Genomic DNA, 19,901 nt, shown 5'->3' with positions numbered 1-19,901 from the left:
AGTAGCACGGACATATATACACTACCAAATGTAAAATAGATAGCTAGTGGGAAGCAGCTACATAGCACAGGGAGATCAGCTAGGTGCTTTGTGACCACCTAGAGGGGTGGGATAGGGAGTGTGGGAGGGAGATGCAAGAGGGAGGGGATATGGGGATTATGTATACATATAGCTGATTCACTTTGTTGTACAGCAGAAACTAACACAACATTGTAAAGCAATTATACTCCAATAAAGATGTTAAAAAAAAAAACTCTTAAAAAAAAGAACAGAATTCTTTAGCCATACAATTCCTTCAAATATTTAGTAAGCTTCTGAAATCTTTCTTTGCAGTCATTTGCACGTGACAGTATGCACACCTAGGGTTCTTCACCAGACACAATTCTCAAGCCCGATTTACCTCTTTGCACCCTAACCCCTAGGCTTCTCTCCTCCAACTTAATGGAAACCATCTTGAAGCCCTCTGGGAAAGAAATTGGCCTGAGCGTGAAGAGAGCAACCTTAAACGATTTTTGCTACAGTGGTGAGACCAGGTATTGAGAAGTCCTAATGGGCTTTTGTTGCTCAGAGCCTTTTTTTTTTTTCTCCATGTTATCACTTACTCTTAGGGTTCAAAGCGGAAGGCTCCAGATTTCTGGACTCATCCTATCCCTTTCATTTCTGTTCTTGAACCAACCAATTGTTGCCTGAGCTTGACTCTTCCTTGTACAGACTCCCTAAGCAAAGCCAATAAGAACTGGGAATTCCCTGGAGGTCCAGTGGTTAGGACTCTGCCGTTCCACTGCAGGGGCTGTGGGTTCGATCCCCGGTCAGGGAACTAAGATCCTGCAAGCCACACCGTGTGGCCAAAAAACAAAACAAGCAAACAAACAAAAAAAACCCAAAAAAACCCTAACACTGACTTTGTGTTTTCCAACCTCTTCTAGAGCCACTGGCTTGGTACATACTTTGCTCATGAAGAAATCCAGGACAACAGTTTTATTAAGTAATTTGCTATTATCTTCATCTTTTCTGCCTCCAGTACCAATTTTCTTGCCTTCCCCACTGTGCTACATGTTTTAGGATCCCCAATGCAAGGGAGTAAATTTTGTATTAATAATGATAAAACTACCTTCTGTACAAATAAACCCAAGAATTTTGATGGCTTGACACAGTCAACGTTTTGTTCTCTCTCATGGAATAGAGCTGGGTGGTAACCAGGCCAATGGGGCACCCTCCTCCCTGGAGTCATTCAAGGATTCAGGATATCAAAAGCAAAGCCCCCTTCAACATGTGGTTTCCAAGGTCACCCTGGGGGTCATGTCCATTCCATGTCCATTCCAGCCAGTCAGAGACTAGAAGAGCATGGACGAGCTCCAGTGGGAGGATGGTGAATCTCAAAATTTCCCCTCCCATTTCATTTTCTAGAACTCAGTCCCATGGCTCCATGTAGATGTAAGGGGCAGGGTGAAAGGATGTATTCCTGGCTTTGTCGTCACAGTGCTATGCTATGGAAAGGAGGGAACCAATTTTTCCGTTGACAGCACATCTCCCACAATTTAAAGCAAAAAATATATAAATAATGCAGACTCGGGCTTCCCTGGTGGCACAGTGGTTAAGAATCCGCCTGCCAATGCAGGGGACACGGGTTCGAGCCCTGGTCCCGGAAGATCCCACATGCTGCAGAGCAACTAAGCCCGTGCGCCACAACTACTGAAGCCCGTGTGCCACAACTACTGAAGCCTGCGCGCCTAGAGCCTGTGCTCTGCAACAAGAGAAGCCACCACAATGAGAAGCCTGCGCCCCGCAACAAAGAGTAGCCCCCGCTCACTGCAACTAGAGAAAGCCCGCATGCAGCAGCGAAGACCCAATGCAGCCAAAAATTAAATAAATGAATAAATAAATAAATTTATAAAAAAAAAATAATGCAGACTCCAAGCTCTCTTCACTACACTCCCAGCCCTTTCCCTAATTATTTCTTTGGATTCACTGGAATGGGGGAATTGGCCAGGATGCTGTTCTTGGGCTTGAGGTGAGGAACCTTCTTCACCTGATTCAATTTGAGAAGGAAGCAAAGAAGGAACCGGCAGGGTGTCTTTAAATAACTGCTCCCTTTTCTATTTTGGTAAAAATCCTTCTCTGACTGAGCAATTACTAACGATTGGCTTTTGGGATTTTTTTTTTAAAACAAATAAATTGAAAACCTGAAGCACTCTGCTCTTTGCTTCCCTGAGTGAGAGTAGGCAGAGGAATGATGGCAGGAAGTAGGAGCCTGGAACAGGGCTTATGCAGTGGGACAATTTTCCCATTAATTACTTCTCACTTGAATAACAGGACATGGGAGGTGGGCTGTTTGCTGTCGCTAATGGCGCACTGCAGGATAGGTATTGCCTGATACAGAGACAGGGCTGGGGACAGCCACTCTGGGGGCCATCGTAAAACCAGTTTTATGGAAGAAGCCACCGTTGTTTAAAACCAAACCCAATCAAACATGGAATTCTCTCCAGCGGCACCAACCCCATTCTTCTCAAATCCATTCCCTCACAAAAGCCCCAGGCATTCTCAACCTAGAGGAAACCAGAGCAAATAAATTTTCCTCTTTGTAGAACGTGGACTTTTGTGATTTAGGATGATCAGTGTCTTACACACACAGCTGACTATCTACTCAGACCCAGTGACCCTGATCAAATCAATCCACACAGATGAGGCTCTGGTTTATACAAAAGGGAGGGAGTTGCTCACCGGGCAAAATAATTCATTCCCTACTCTAACGTGTTTGTTTTTTTTTTTTTATGAAGACCTGACTCATGGTGCATTGAAAACACAGTGCAGTTCACCCTCAACTTGTCAAAGGTCCAGCAGTTGTGTAAAGTGTACACCCTGCAATAACGTAAGGACCTCAGCCCCGGGGCTCCAGGGCTCCGGGCAGCCCAGCTGTCACTGCCACAAACAGGTGGTGTAAACGATAGCTTGGCTCAGCCCACTCACTTGCCAAACCCTCCAGCAGCTGAGTGTCCAGCCAGAGAGCGGCACAGGCGGCCACTCCACCACCAGCCCATGGAGCCCCGGCCACTCCTCCTGCTCCTCGGCCTCTGCTCAGGTAAGTGCCAGGGTTGCGGGGCTCTCCTTCGAGGCTGAAGCACTAGAAGCCCCCGAACCAGAGTCTTGCTTCTTTGATGGGAACACAGAATGGCAGGGCTTCACCAGCCCCAGGCTGCTCTGTCAGTTTCTCACCGATGTTGGCTTGATTGGGTTTGTGGATAAAGATTTTTAGTTGGGTTATCCAATTAAAATAGGAGCTGCCTGGTCAAAAGCTACAAAGTAGACGTGCAATCTCTCTTTCCTTCAGTGCCTGCATCTTAGTCATCCGTATGATCTGATTCAGCACCTCTTCTACCATCCCGGAGCTGCTATCATAGTTGAACAACTATAGGAACTTAGAAGGGTGACTTATAATCACAAGCAATATGGTTAACAAGTCTCTTTATGGCTCTAGGAGAATTCTGAAAATGAAGAGGAGAGATTGACAGCTCCATGTGCTGGAGGGAGAAACCTTTTCATAACTGTAACTAAACTCTCTCCATGAGAGATGAAATATTTTGTAATTTTTTAAACTTCTGAAGCTAAAAAAAAATTCATATGAATGCATTATGGCCTACTTTTTTTTTTTTTAAAGGACACTACTATATGTAGGTTTGGGTTTGAATTGAAACCATAAAACCTTGCACAGCCCTTGACCTGCATTCAACTCTGGAATGTGTCACAACACAGCAGCTGAAAAGCTATCGTGAATCCCAAACTTCCGGTCGAGGGAAATAGATGTTTGCTGATTGCTTCATATAAAAGTTTACTGGTGATATCATCTCAACTGAGAAACAAGGCGGCTGACATTCTGTGGTTTCTCTTCTCTAATATTGCTCTGACAAACACAGGTCTTCTGGGCAAAAGAGGTGAAGAGCTTTATTATTAATGTTTTTCAATAGCAGAATTGAAGGAAATAGCCTAAACTCTGATAAACTATATCCTCTGGGATTTGGACTCAATCCAACCAAAGCTGGCTTGGTGGTGATGGTGGTGGTGTGTGTGTGTGTGTGTGTGTGTGTTTGCAAACACTACACTCAATGGAAATTCTTAGGTGATATGTTTATATATAAAAATCCTTAAGAGATCTTTTAGGACACCAAAGATCTCCAAAAATGCAAGTTTAGCTATTTTTTGAAGTATGTGATATGTATTTAGATCAAACCTAGAGTTTGCTGGTGTCAATTCACATGGATAGTTAACAGAAATTTAGAGCAAGATGAGGCAATCCAACATCTTCAAATTTATATTATAGGGAAACTGAGGCTAAAAGACATGAACTGACCTTCCCAAAGTCACTTCATGTACACACTTTGGAATGTGATCAGACTCCATTTTTTATGTGCATGGTCAGAGAGCACAGCCTGAAATTGAAAAGATAGCAAGAAACACAGCACCAGGTTGAGATAAGAATTACCCAAGGTGACTATTAACAGGACAGAATTCCTTTTGTCCAACCCACCAAGCTGTTCCCCACATAAAATTGCAGATTGGACTAGTATGGTACAAAAGAACACTTTAAAATTGTGGCTGGGTTGCCCTACTTAGATTCAGTCCTTTGGGGGCAAAAGTGAGGGACATTTTTTCCCGTGTTAGCGTAACACATAACGATCTCTGTTCTATTTTTATAGGACTTTCATTACAACCTTTCCTCTCCCCCAGCTCAGGAATCCCAAGCACTTCATTACCACCTTTCTTATGGCATATTACTTTCCAGCTTGTTTACAGTTATTTATGTAAATGGAAAATATCAATGTCCATGAAGGTAGGAAGACAGGATCTGTATCAGATTCATGCTGGAAAACCTCAAAGCTCCTCCAACAATGCTTTGCACACAGCAAATGTTCAACGAATATGTGAATGAATTCATGTTACCACCATCTGAATGGGGATGACCAGCATGATTTTGCTGAAAAGGGAGACTCTGACATTACGTATGTGTTTGTCTGTGTGTTTGTTAATTTACATCCTGCCTTTTAAAGAAAGTATTTACTGTGATTTATTGAATCCGTGAAGAGGTGTTCCAATTCTCCAGACCATACTGGAGTTGGGAACAGAATCCTAGAATTCTGAGTTCAGGTCCTATAAGTTTTCTATCATTCTACCCTGCTTTGGGGAGGAAAAAAGAAAAGAATACCAATGAATATGTTCTAAGAAATGGAGACCTCCTTGGAAATTCCTTAGAAGTTCATTACGAAAGGCACAAGGCCCCTTGGCCTTGGCAAGGGTGCAGAGGAGGAAGTGAGTGTCCCTGGAACCCTGACCGTGCCTGGCTCCCCAGTGCTCCCTACTCCCTAGCAGAACTTAGGGTTGGCCTGCATAGTTTTCCTGCCACAGAATGCTGAGCATCTGCTCTCTCTGTTGCTTTCTAGTATGTTCTTCCTGTCAAACTGGAACAAACAGTCACTTAAAAATAAGCAGCCCGGGCTTCCCTGGTGGCGCAGTGGTTGGGAGTCTGCCTGCCGATGCAGGGGACACGGGTTCGGGCCCTGGTCTGGGAGGATCCCGCGTGCCGCGGAGCAACTAAGCCCGTGCACCACAACTACTGAGCCTGCGCGTCTGGAGCCTGTGCTCCGCAACAAGAGAGGCCGCGATAGTGAGAGGCCTGCGCACCGCGATGAAGAGTGGCCCCCACTTGCCGCAGCTAGAGAGGGCCCTTGCACAGAAACGGAGACCCAGCACAGCCAAAAATAAATAAATAAATAAAATTAAAAAAAAAAAAAAAAAAAAAAAAAAAAAAAAAATAAGCAGCCCAAGGTAACACCAAAGCAATAACCTCAAACCCAGTGGCCAAGGCACTCAGTGATCCACACCAGTCCCCCACTGCTCCCACCGTGGGCTGGGTGGGCCCCGGGATAGACAAGGCGTGGAGGACAGAGGACAGCTGCATCCCAGGGGCTCAGTGGGGCACCTGCAAAACCTGGGTCTTTGGACAACATGCTGCTCTAAGGGTCCTCAAATGCAGGTAGTTTGGGGGAGATGCCACGTGAAAGCTCTGCACAGACCCTTTTAGGTCCAGAAAATTTGGGAAACTAGAAATGAAGAGGTAGGCTAGGTAAGGCATTCAATACACAGAGTCCAGGAAGGTCATAATGAAGATATCTGAGCTATACTGAAACCTTCAAAAATCCGAATGGACGTGATACATTTGCCTTTAGGGAGGTGGTGAAGAGCACAGGCCCTCTCGTCAGACGGCCTCCACTTATAATCCCACCTCTAACTAGCTGGGAGCCATGAATACATGGCTCAGCTCTCCAGACCTCAGTTTTCCCATCTGTGAAGTAGGCGTAAAGACTGACCTCATAGGATTTTTATAAGGATTCAATAAGGTAATACAAATACAGGACCTTTAATAAAGCTCTACAGGCTAATTAAAACACATACTTTTGGGAGCATGAAAATGTTTCCATTCATTCCATAGCATTGGTTATTTCAAACTGATATAAAGTTCTGGATGAGAAATAGTGGTTGAGAGCATGGGCTCTGGGTGTCAATCCTGGCTCCACCATTTATGAAATCTGGGCCTCAGTTTCCTCATCTGTAAAGTGAGGACAATGATAGTACATACCACACCCAGTTATGAGGATTGAAAGACTTAGTACATATAAAGCACATAGAAGAGGGGCTGGCACAAAACAAGTTGGGTGTGTTAGTTATTATTTTTGTTGATCAATAAAGATAGAAAACGGAATTACTTTTTACTTAATAATTATTTTGTTGACAAATGCTTCCAAACTTAGGATCCAAGGAGAAAAAAAAAAAACCCAATCACCTGCCTTAGCGGTGATCGGTTAACACAACTGGGAAAAAAGGGAAAGCACCTCACTCGTTTCATTTTTAAAGTTGTCTTGGCCCAGGGAAAAAGTGTAGTTTCAGCAATAACCTGCGGAAAGGGGAGATCTGGTTACATGAATCCGGGCAAATGGATTGTGTGTCTACTTCCTCTCCCAGCCCTGAACAGGCAACCCCTAAACCACAGCAGGCTTGAGTTACAGAGATTCTTCATAAGGCACTTGTTGGAATTTGGAACATATTTTCTCATAGGAATAATGGCACATGTAGCTGTACAGTTTCCAGCACATTCATAACATTAAAAGTGAGCGCAGGAGCACGGCACAGAATCACCGGCTCTAACTTCAGCTCTGCCCTAGCCGCATGACCGCAGACAAGTCAGCCCACTTCTTAGAATCTCAGGCGAGAATGTCTGCCTGCCTGCCTGCTGGTGAGGACCACATCACGCTGGACACACAAAGCCTGTGGGCTCTGAGAATACTGGATGATATTGCCCTCCATCCTGAAGGAAAATGTAGTAAAGATTCCTTGGAATCATTCATGCTCCAAATAGGAGCCCCAAACCCAGGTCAGCAGAACATGTGGTTTTCACTCTTAGCAACTTAATTGGGACATGGGCCCATCAGCAGTGATTATTTTTTTATTTTTAAAATTATGGAAAAATATATAAGTATGTAAGATTTACCATGGTAAAATATACATTACATAAAATTTCCATTTTAAAGTACACGATCCAGTGGCATTAGGTACATTCACAATGTTATGCAACCATCACCACTAATTCCAGAACTTTTTCATCACCCCAGAAGGAAACCCTGGGCCCATTAGCAGTCACTCCCATTCCCCAGTCCCCACAGTCCCAAGTAACCACTAACGAACTCTCTGTTCTATGGATTGACCTATTCTGGATATTTCATATAAATGAAATCATACAATATGTGCCCTTTTGTGTCTGACTTCTATCACTTAGCATAATGTTTTCAAGAGTCATTCATGCTGTAGCATGTATCAGAACTTCATTCCTTTTCATGGCTGAATAATATTCTACTGCATAGATATACCACAATTTGTTTATCCATTTATCCGTTGATGGACATGTGGGTTGTTTCTACCATATCGCTATTGTAAATATTGCTGCTATGAATATTCATGTACAAATTTTTTGTTTGCTTTGGGGGTTTTTTGTTTGGATTTTTTCTTTTATAAATTGAAGTATAGTTGATTTACAATACTGTGTTAGTTTCAAGTGTATAGCACAGTGATTCAGTCATATATATATGTATATATATTCCTTTACAGATTCTTTTCCTTTATAGAGTATTGAGTGTAATGCCCAGTAGGTCCTTGTTGGTTATCTATTTTATATATAGTAGTGTGTATACGTTAATCCCAACCTCCTAATTTATCCCCCCACCACCCCCACATACAAATTTTTGTATGACCAGTTTGTTTGTGGATATACCCAGGAATGGCATTGCTAGGTCATATGGTAGCTCTGTGTATAACTTGTGTGAGAAACCACCAAACTGTTTTCCACAGCAGCTACACCATTTACCTCTCACCAGCAACATATGAGGATTCCAGTTTCTCTGTAACCTCACCAATATTTGTCAATTTTAATTTTGTTAATTATGTAATAACAACCTAGTGGGTGTGAATCAGCATCAGTTTTGGGCTGTTCATAGCATCATGAGCTCTGAGGCCAGCCAATCTGAGATTTCATTGCATCATGACCAGATTCTGAAATACCAAGACTGACTTTTTGTGGACCTTTCTTCTTGTTTGTGCGTGTTCCTAGCAAACTTGATGCAGCCAGATGCTGGGTGAAGGAATGTCATCTGTCCAAAGTACAAGTGCATGATAATCTGGCATGCCCCACTGGGAAGGGACCACTCTGGCAGCTGCACTTGGAAAGGAATTCAAGGCAATAATAGCTGCATCGGGGAGCCCTTCAACGAGGGGGCCTGCGTGCCTTCCATGAGCTGGCCACACCTCAGTTACTCACGTTAGTGTGTGTGGAGGGTGGGAGCAGACTCTGACAGTGAGTGTGTTGTTTGCTGTCTCAGCTGGCCTCGTCCTGGGCTCCGAACATGAGACCCGCCTGGTGGCAAAGCTATTTGAAAACTACAACAGCGTAGTACGGCCCGTGGAAGACCACCGCAAGGCCGTGGAGGTGACGGTGGGCCTGCAGCTGATACAGCTCATCAACGTGGTGAGATAAGAGAGCTCCAGGCTCTCCACACCTCCCGCTCTGGGGCATCCTCCCCCGGCTCCCCTCCTGTCCTCCTAAAGATGGGGCCTTATCTTTTTTTCAGGATGAAGTAAATCAGATCGTGACTACCAATGTTCGTCTGAAACAGGTAACTCAGCTAGATAATTGCATTCATGTTGTTTTTATTCACCCTGAAATTTAACATGGGCCCAGAGGGAATCAATTTAGGTAACAGGGATATGTACCAAAATGTTAAAAGTAGATATTTTGGGGTAGTGGGACTGTGGATCATGTTTTGGTGTTTATTTTTTTATTGTACTTTGTGCTTTTTCTGTGTGTATTAGTTTGCTAGGACTCCTGGAACAAAGTCACAACCTGGACAGCTTAAACAACAGAAATTTATTGTCTCACAGTTTTTGAGGCCAAAAGTCCAAAATTAAGGTGTTGGTAGAATTGGTTCCTTCTGAAGTTTGTGAGGGAGAACCTGCTTCAGGCCTCTCTCCTTTGCTCAGAATTGGTTGTCTTCATGTTCACATGACTTTCTTCCTGAATATGTACCTGTCTTCACATGTCCCCATCTTATAAGGACACCAGTCATATTGGATTAGGGCCCACCTTAATGACTTCACTTTAACTTAATTACCTCTGTAAAGACCCTAACTCCAAATAAGGTCACATTCTGAGGTCTTGGGGGTTAGAACTTCATATTAATTTGGGGGAGACAATTCAACATTGTGTTATCCAAATTTGCTGCATTGGGTATACGTTACTTTCATAATGTAGAAGAAAATATAATATTTTTTTAAAAAATGATGTTGCCTGCTTGAGAAAAACATTCCCAATAGGGTCATTCTCCTTTCCTAAGGTGGGCAGTGTACCTGGTAGATCTGCTACCACTTGGTGGCGTTACTTGGGGCTACCTTTGTTTTCTCACGTGTAAAATGGGGTCAATAATCACTCCTGCCTCATGGGAACATTGTGAGGACTAAATGATGAATATGGGTAAAATGCTTACAAAAGTGCCTGCATGTACTCAGTGCTCTGTGTTTGCTCTTACTTGTTACTAAAGGGAAAACTGAATTCTGAATCAAACCCTTTTTACTGGAGCACAATTTCTGTCCATACCTGAATTACCGTGCTCATCAGAGCTCTTCATAACCCTAGATTTTAAAAATATTTTTAGTTTTTTAATCGACCTAATGTCTTCATTTCTAGCAATGGGTGGATTGCAACTTAAAATGGAACCCAGACGACTATGGTGGCGTGAAAAAAATTCACATTCCATCGGAAAAGATCTGGCACCCAGACCTAGTTCTTTATAACAAGTAAGCAAAACAGACAGGATGAGGAGGCGGACTTTACAGGGGCAGGTGCAGCCCAAGTGCCCTAACGGAAGGGCTGCCACTCTTGGCATGCGTCTCACCACGGTTCACATTAAATAACCCTTAAAAACCAAGAGCCAAGTTGACATGCTAGGGGTGCCATATGGTGTCTCATGTTATGAATAGAAACAATTATCAGAGCCAAATTGAATCAGGGCTGCAGGGTGGGGGACACTTAATCCCTGAGAGCTCCTGTAGGGTATATGGCAACTATCCAAGGAACCCAAACATCATATAATTGAGTTCCTTGGAATTAAATGTCCTTCTGACCAATAGGTCTGAACCTCCTGGGGTTGTTATTCATCACATCTTCACAGCATCCCAAGATGCTGCGTGCTGCTGATGGCCTGGGATGCCTATGCAGCCCATCCGCTGGGCTCTGTGACAGACTGCATGTTGTGAAATTATAATGTGATTCAAGACACTCCAATTTAATGACACGTTCATTATCATACGCCCTTCATTTGTCAGGGAATGTTCATTGCAAAGAGCATCCTTCCCAGGCAGGAGCATTCAACACTGGCCTAGAGGATCTGTGGTCTGACATTCTACAGCACGTGTCTGGAGCGAGCAGGCTGTGCATTCTAGCAGACTCACCAGGGAAGGTGGCCAGGGCTAGTGAGCAGAAATGATACCTTTTAAGACGACCCTCCCCAACTTTGATATTTTATTACGTATTTTCCAATCCGACCTGGGATTCAAACTTGAGTCAAAGTACACAATCATTTGTGTAAACTTTTGGACAAGTACGCTCATAGGACAGAGTGTCTATCTCTCAGAGTTAAGTTTCTCTTTCACTTAGAATCTGAGGGAAGCAATTAAAATCCTCGGGTCCTTTTTATAAGCTCACTCAGAAAGACCCTCATAGGGGAGAGAATCCTGTTTCACCTGCTTAGAAGGAGAGACATAGACCATCCTTTCCCTCTGCTCTGTTGGGAGGGTCTCAAGCTGCATAGTTTTCTAGATAGAGCCTCTTCTCAGTCCCAAAGAAAAATTAACGAGAAGAAAATCTCTTGATTTATGAAGTGAGGCACAATATATACCACATGTCCCTGAAAGCCCAGCAAGGTAGACCCCACCCACTTTTCAGCACCTATTATACTGTCCTGCTCTCTGCCAAGGCCCTGGGGCACGGGCTGTTTTGGGATGAGCGGACCACCCACTGAACAAGACCTGCAGAAACAGTTTGTTATTTTTTAGTATCTACCATGTTGCCTTTTTTAACGAGAAATTATTGCCAACATTGGAAAATTGGGAAATACATAAAAATCTGAATTTTTAACTTCTCTGGAAAAATCCAACATGCAAAAATATGGGAATTTTGGATTAAAAGTCTTGATTCCCAGCTTCCAAGGAAGAATCCAATATCAGGCAACATGGAGCCTTCGCTCCCATGCAGACACCATGGCAGAGCCGAGTGGTGCCTTCCTCAGAGGAGAGAGGGTCTCTCCCCATGCCAGGCTCAACCCTCCCTCCTTCCTTGCCTGCCTGGCCCTGGAGGCATCTGAGTTTGTGACCCCCACCCCCCTGGGGTCTAAATAGTTCTTTAAAGGTAATAGACCCCTTCTTTAACCTGCTTGTCACTGTAATGAGCCACTAGACATGTTTTTATTTAAAATTCCTGTTTTTTTCCTCAATTAACTTTCAAAGTATATCAGAGAAGGGATACATGGAGATTAACATCACAAATACTACTGAGGACTGGGAAGAAAAATCTGGGATGCAGTGAATCCGTGTCACCTGTTATTCCTTTAAAGCTGTAGATTCTCAGGTTCGTCCCCAGATATCCTGATTCAGCACTTAGATGGTGCTCAGGAATATATATTTTGTTTTATTTTATTTTTTATTGAAGTATAGTTGATTTACAATATTGTGTTAGTTGCAGGTATACAGCATAGTGATTCAGATTTTTTGCAGATTATATTCCATTATAGGTTTTTACAAGATATTGAATATAATTCCCTGTGCTATACACTAAATCCTTGTTGCTTATCTATTTTAAGTATAGTAGTTTGTATCCGTTAATCCCATACTCCTAATTTGTCCCTCCCCCTCCCTCTCCCCTTTGGTAACCATAAGTCTGTTTTCTGTATCTGTGAGTCTGTTTCTGTTCTGTAAAGATTCACTTGTATTATTTTTTAGATTCAGGAATCTATATTTTAAACAAGCACCCCAGTGATCCTTATTATCAGACAAATTTGAAAAACATTGCCACAGATAAAAAGTGATGCAGCGCAAAAGAAAGCTTCTATAATTAGCACCTGAATAATTAACAACTGTCTCCCGTTAACATCCCCAAGCAGAATTGAAGGCTCATCTGTCACTTGGATCCCTGTTCCTCTTTTATCCCAATTGTAGTGCAGATGGTGACTTTGCCATTGTCAAGTTCACCAAAGTGCTACTGGACTACACTGGCCACATCACGTGGACACCTCCCGCCATCTTTAAAAGCTACTGTGAGATCATCGTCACCCACTTTCCCTTTGACGAACAGAACTGCAGCATGAAGCTGGGCACCTGGACCTATGACGGATCCGTGGTGGTCATCAACCCGGTAGGTGGTGACCTACTGTGAGGAGGTTGGATGCAGGAAAAGCGTGATTCAGGTCTCCAACTCTGCTCCTCCATTATCATAGGCTCTCAGCACCCATTCGAACTTGGGGGATTGTCTAGTTTGATGGTTCTCAATTGGTTGGGAAGGTTATTGATGCACTGCATAAGGGAACGACCTGGGGCTTAAATAATTCTCTGTGCCCAGGCTCAGGCCCAAGAATTCTGATTTAATCAGACTGGGGTGGAGCTAGGGCACCCATATATTTTAAAGCTCCCAAGTGACTTGAATGTATACTCAACATGGAGAATCCCAATAGTCCAAACCCCCTTATTTTACAGGAAAGGAACCTAAGACCCCAAAGCGAAGGTGAGCCAGGGTCCCTCCTGGGTATGTGACAGTGCTGGGATCGGTTGCCTTGTCACAGCTGATTAGGAAACCCTACCCCTCCTCAGGGTGACGAGGCTGGGAATTCAAAGTTTCATTCCATCTTCTCAGGAAAGCGACCAGCCAGACCTAAGCAACTTCATGGAGAGTGGGGAATGGGTGATCAAGGATTCCCGGGGCTGGAAGCACCGGGTGTTCTACGCCTGCTGCCCCTCCACCCCCTACCTGGACATCACCTACCACTTTGTCATGCAGCGCCTGCCCCTCTACTTCATCGTCAACGTCATCATTCCCTGCCTGCTCTTCTCCTTCTTAACTGGCCTGGTGTTCTACCTGCCCACAGACTCAGGTGGGTGCAGTTGCCATGGCGGTGGCTGCTGACCCTGATGGATCTCGGGCTACTATTTGGGGGGAAGCCAGAAATAACCACGGCTAATAGACAAATACAGGCAGACAGACCCAAATCACCATCCCTGGGAAGATGCATGTATTGAGTGGCCATGTGCAGTGGTGAAGTCCCAGCTGGGGCAGACTACAGAGCAGGCAGAGAGCTGAAGGGGACTCTGAAGATGCGCATACATAGCTCAGTCTGGTTAAGTGAATAACCACCAGCACCTATGTGCTGAATACCTGCTGTGTGCCCCGAAATGTGCTGGGTAAGGCATGTATCACAGACACTACTGATGCCTCGTACCCCAAGAAGTCACTTGCTGTATGTGACTAATCAGGTCTTGCCTCCTTTGCCCACTGCTTGCCCCTTGAAAATAGCTTTTGTGTATCTATTCTCCAGATGGCAGTATCTTTACACACAACACCATACTTCCCAAGTGGCAATTCTTTCTCCCATATCAGCCTGGATGACTTACTTACCTCCTATTGAGTAATCACATCTGTGACATAATTTCACCAGACACCAACAATCTACAGAAAAGGGGGAAAGGGAACACATATGCCTGCAAGCAAGTCATTGCTCTTAAACGATTTACGGCAGACAAGCAGGGAAGAAAGAAAGGTGGTAAGGTGGTCCTCAAACCTATGACAGATAACAATTTTATCAAAAGGCAAAAAAAAAAAAAAACCCACAAAAGTCTAAATCCAACTTTCCAACAAGGAAAAAAAACTTACACATTCACTCACTCAACATATACCGTTTAAACAACTGTTACAAGACAGGGATAAGGTAGAGAATAAGGCAGAATTTTCCCCACACAACATATGTTCTAGGGATTGTACTCATTCTTAAACAAATGATCACAAACAAATATTTTTTCAACTTTCTAATCAAATGAAGCTTCTTAAAGTGAAGAGAGAAAACTCTAGGCAGGGCAATATGGAAACTAATCAGAGTTTCTATAAATATTAAATGATTTATGCTTGAAAGGCATTTAGAACAGTGAGACTGCTTGATAATTGTTAGCTATCATTATTATCATTAATCAAGAAATTTGATGTACCTTGATCAATATTTTATATTTATAATTCTGTTTTCTTTTTTACTTCTGAAGACTTTCCTACCCACCAGAAACTGACAATTTCTTGTTTGCATCCATTCTGGATCCTGTGTATATTCCTAGCATCTGGACACATCCAGAATGGGAAAAGCTCCACACTGGAAAGCAGGGCCACACGAGGGGTTTCCCAGGACACAAACACCAAGACCAGCCCAAGGAAAGTCCCTTCCAAAGGCTCTCTACTGCATCTGAGCTGGTCAATCCCCACAAAAATATTCCAGTGCCATCCAGCCCCTGGCTTTCTTGTTTACTTGTCCAACCAAGACACCATCCGGGAATTGTTCACCCTGAAGTTGTAGGGCCTGGAGAAAATATTCAGGGGAAGGGGAATTCCTCATCCCTTAGTATGAAAAACAAAAAAAGTCAAAACAAGAAAAAAAACCCAAATCATCCCCTTAGATGAAGATGAGAAAGTGAGTGGTGTGAAATCATTGATTTTGTCCTTTCTCGGCTTTGGTCTTGCAGCTTGCTCCCACAATGAGAAAAAGATACATGTACTTCTGGGCTGCCCATCCAACTGCTGAGTAACAAGTAGGCCAGGCTGAAGTTCAGTTTTGTGAGGTTTAAGACATTCTGCTGCAGACGGAAAAACTGCCATCTGGGGTCTCGATTACAACCCAGAACATCTCTGGGTTCCCTGAGTTCTGCCAAGAAACGGAATGCTGGGCAAGAGGTGAAGTAGCATTTCCTCCTTGGCAGCCTCTAATGGAAACACCTGCCACTTGCCATCATCAGCAGAGTTAAGTTGCCAAGGTCTCATAGGAAATTCTGCAGAAAAAATTCCCCACAACAAGACCTTGAGAACATGCCGGTCACATTCCTCTCACCCTTGGGTTTTGGTGGTGTGCTCATTTGCTAGGGCTGCCTTCACCAAGGACCACAGACTGGTGGCTTAAGCAACAGAAATTTATTTTCCCACAGTGCTGGAGGCTGGAAGTCCAAGATCAAGGCGTCAGCAGGGTTGGTTTCCTCTGAGGCCTCTCTCCTTGGCTTGCAGATGGCTGTCTTCACCCTGTGTCCTCACATGGCCTTTCCTCTGTGTGTGTCTGTGTCTTAATCTCCTTTTCTGATAAGGACACCAGTCATATTGGATGAGGGCCCACCCTAAGACCTCATTTTAATTGAATTACATCGTTAAAGGCCCTATCTCCAAAACAGTCCCTGAGGTGCTGGGGCTTAGTGTTTCAACACATAAATTAGGGTGGAAGAACAATTTAGCCCATAACAGGTGGGTTGTGTTTGTTTCTTCTTTTGTCCAGGAGAGAAGATGACTCTGAGCATCTCTGTCCTGCTGTCCTTAACCGTGTTCCTTCTGGTCATTGTGGAGCTGATCCCTTCCACCTCCAGTGCGGTGCCCTTGATTGGGAAGTACATGCTGTTCACCATGGTGTTCGTCATCGCATCCATCATCATCACCGTCATCGTCATCAACACACACCACCGCTCCCCCAGCACCCACGTCATGCCCGAGTGGGTGCGGAAGGTGAGCGAGCAAGGCCCCGGCACACTTTGCACAGGGCTGCCCCTCCCTCAAGGCATCCGCAGGTCTACTCTTCTGTGTGGCCAGTGGCCTCCTAGGTAACCCTTGTGGGCACTTAGGAACGGAAAGTCCTTTCTGGGCTGTAGGGGTTTTGGGGAAGGAACTTTCTTTGGCTTCTTGCTGGGTATAAATAACTCAAGCAACCGCCCCAGGGAGATAAGAAAACCAGAATTAACAAAGCCCATTCCAAACTCAACCTTAAAGAATCTCTTTGATTAGAGAAGATGAATAAATCACTATCCTTTTATTCAAATGCTGTGAAATCTTGAGATGTCTGTTTTTATGTCTTCCAGTTTGTGAACAGACTGCTTATATTTTTGCTGGTAGAATCATCTGCTGAGACTAGAATAAGGGCTAGAAATTGGGAGTGGGGGTAGGGAGCGGGCTTGATGAGAGATTGTCAAAAAGTTTTAGTGAGGAACTTGGTCTCAAATATTTACATTACTGAATTTTAAAATGTGTTAACATTTCCAATATGTTGGTTCTTTTATACATCTTCACAGAGACACTAACGTCCAGTCTTTTGTGCACAATGCAAAAGATTTGTTATGAATTGACAGAAACTACTGCTTGCAATGTATTCTTTTGGGAGGAGAGACAGTCCCTGCTTCTCTAAAGGCCAGGTGACTCCTGGCAATACCTATGTTGCATTTCTTCAGGAACAAGAAACAGAAGAAAACAGTCTAGCTGTTTTGTGGGGCCGGAACCTTATATATATTTTTTAGCGGGAGGGGCCCTTTCTTTAACCTTTTGATCATGAGGACACAGGCCTTGAAAGAAGTGGGTGCCTACAGGGGATCTGGAAGCTTAAGCTTCATTCGTTTCTTCTGAGTCAGTAGCTGCACACAGGCTCCCTCCAGCGTCAAGCTGCTGGCATTACAGAATCATCTCTATTAGCCTTAGTAATTTGACAGGTCACAGGATACAGATGAGGAAGCTTTGAGAAAATCCTACAAAATAGTCCTTTTGTTTTAGGGACAAAGAGGCTGAGGCCCAGAGAAGCTGAATGATTCACCTAAGGTCACATTGCTTATTCAAAATCAGAGTTTGATGCTTGCCCTGCTGACAATAATTCCCATACGTGGACTTCTTTTTTATTTTATTATAGGTTTTTATCGACACTATCCCAAATATCATGTTCTTCTCCACGATGAAAAGACCATCCAGAGAAAAACAAGACAAAAAAATTTTTACAGAAGACATTGATATTTCTGACATTTCTGGGAAGCCAGGACCTCCACCCATGGGTTTCCACTCTCCCCTGATCAAACACCCCGAGGTAAAAAGTGCCATCGAGGGCATCAAATACATCGCAGAGACCATGAAGTCAGACCAGGAGTCCAATAACGTAAGCTCTGTGGCTTGGGATCTGCACCTCTTGTTTAAGTGGTCAAATGCTCGAGCACAGAGGGATGGGTTTGGCTTAATGGGAAGGTTGGCGTTCAAGGGGCAGCTACTGACGTAAGATGTGCCCAGTGACCCCCAGGCCATCTTAGCAAGTCATCATATTGTGAATAACCTATTTAAAAAATAAAGATCATAATGCCAGTGGAGGGATGATCAACAGATTGAAGGGCGCCTAGATGATGGATAGCATGAACATCGTGAGTCCATGATCGTCTTACGGAAATTCTAACATATTTCTCTCTCCCAGGCGGCCGAGGAATGGAAGTACGTTGCAATGGTGATGGACCACATTCTCCTCGGAGTCTTCATGCTCGTCTGCATCATCGGAACGCTGGCTGTGTTTGCAGGTCGGCTCATTGAATTAAATCAGCAAGGATGAACAGAAAGCTGAGCTGAACCTCAGCACCAGGGAAATTTGTCTACTTGGATACACGCTCACTTATCAAACATTTAATTTTCTGTAGTTATTATTCATGACAAAAGTTTCTGTTTACATAAGGTTATGGCCTCAAAGTGTCTTCACATTGCTTCTCCCTTCACTCCCGCTGTGGCTGCCTGGAGAGTGAACCTTTTGCAGTAAATGAATCTGGATTGCTACATGAAGCGTTCATTTCCAACAGTGTCCAGAAGAATTTTGCCCAGGATAACTGAGCTTTTCCGTTAGTTTTTAAATTTTTAAATTTTACCCAAAGAGTCTATCCTTTGCTTAAAAGTCAGTTTTGTACCTGCTTAAAAAGGCCCATCTACCAGTCCCAAAAAGATGAAACATTTGACTTGGAGAGAAAGAAAGCAGTAGAAAGACAATAGGAAAATTCTAGAATGGTCACCACAATGGCCACCCCCGCAAACTGTCTCAAAAACTCACGTTTAAAAGTAGGTTTCTAGAACTTGGAGGTGAGGGAAGGTCTTCCCAGTCTAACACACCACCTGAGCTTGATGCTGGGGGTTTGAGGGAAAAGAGGTCCTAACCTGTATTGAGTGTGGGCCCAGGCACTGTGGGAATGGGCTCACAGGCATGTTTTTATTTATCCTCAGAACTCTCATGACTGTCCCTGTTCTACAAATGCGAAAACTGAACTTGAGGGAGGTTAAGTTCACAGCCCAAAATAACAAGTAGAGCTGACATTTGAACCTAGACCTTGTGGGTTCAAAGCAGCTCTGGGCTGGGCAAATTCATCTGCTCACTTGCTCTTTGGATCAACTCTGGCTCCATCTGGGCCATTCTGCGACTCTGGTCAGTGTTTCTGAGAGGTTCAGTCCTAGTGTCAGCCATCTTTCTGCCTTCCCAATTAAACCACCTGCCTTTTCCCCCAGTCCTTACCCCACTCCTGTTTGGGGTTCTACTTCTATAAATGAAATCAGAAATGTGTGCACATATCATCATCATTTCTGCAATTCTGGACAAGGAGAGAAAATTATTTCCTTTCTCCATAGCAACCTATAAGCCACAAGGCAGTTCACCCCAGAACTAGAAAATGTGCAGCCCTGGGCTCAGTAATGGCCATCAGATCCCCAGAACACATCTGCTCCACATCAGTACCAGGGAGAATGGGGAATGGCAGTGCCAGGCAGCCTGTCTGAATGCAGGTGGGTTCAGTCTACATCTCCATGGGACTCCCCATCACACACCCGTGGCAGGACTGAGTGCCTTCATTTAAGAGTAAACAAAAAGGTTTGGCAGTTCCTCAAAAAGCTAAACGTAGATGGGAGGGAGGTGCAAGAGGGAGGGGGTATGGGGATATATATATATACATATAGCTGATTCACTTTGTTATACAGCAGAAACTAACACAACATTGTAAAGCAACTATACTCCAATAAAGATGTTAAAAAAAAAAAAAGCTAAACGTAGAATTGTCATATGATCCACCAATTCCACTCCTAGGTATACACCCAAAAGAACTGAAAGCAGGGACCTGAACAGATACTTGGACACAAAAGTTCACTGCAGTATTATTCACAATAGCTAAATGGTGGAAACCACCCAAATGTCCATCAATAAACAAAACGTGGTGTGTGTGTGTGTGTGTGTGTGTATACACACACACACACATACATA

At 43.9% G+C, this 19,901-nt stretch overlaps 1 protein-coding gene across 1 annotated transcript; it reads left to right on the top strand.

Annotated features, from left to right (window-relative positions):
- The first annotated feature begins 2,915 nt into the window (after nt 1-2,915).
- On the top strand, nt 2,916-18,246 carry CHRNA1 (cholinergic receptor nicotinic alpha 1 subunit). The gene is made up of 9 exons (XM_061202223.1): nt 2,916-3,079; nt 8,919-9,064; nt 9,168-9,212; nt 10,280-10,389; nt 12,805-13,000; nt 13,496-13,733; nt 16,155-16,378; nt 17,544-17,783; nt 18,090-18,246. The coding sequence occupies exons 1-9, from the start codon at nt 3,037-3,039 to the stop codon at nt 18,219-18,221; spliced, it is 1,374 nt and encodes a 457-aa protein (XP_061058206.1). The 5' UTR covers nt 2,916-3,036; the 3' UTR covers nt 18,222-18,246.
- The last annotated feature ends 1,655 nt before the right edge of the window (nt 18,247-19,901 follow it).

Source organism: Eubalaena glacialis, chromosome 1, assembly GCF_028564815.1.
Source record: "Eubalaena glacialis isolate mEubGla1 chromosome 1, mEubGla1.1.hap2.+ XY, whole genome shotgun sequence".
Lineage (NCBI taxonomy): Eukaryota > Metazoa > Chordata > Mammalia > Artiodactyla > Balaenidae > Eubalaena > Eubalaena glacialis.
This window is presented reverse-complemented; position numbering and strand designations above follow the sequence as displayed.

What these genes read in the sequence shown, in the direction of transcription:
- CHRNA1 (XM_061202223.1), top strand. Translation starts at nt 3,037, where the DNA reads ATGGAGCCCCGGCCACTCCTCCTGCTCCTCGGCCTCTGCTCAG. An exon ending in CCAATGTTCGTCTGAAACAG is followed by an intron (nt 9,213 to 10,279) that starts GTAACTCAGCTA and finishes CTTCATTTCTAG; the next exon opens with CAATGGGTGGATTGCAACTT. An exon ending in GACCTAGTTCTTTATAACAA is followed by an intron (nt 10,390 to 12,804) that starts GTAAGCAAAACA and finishes TCCCAATTGTAG; the next exon opens with TGCAGATGGTGACTTTGCCA.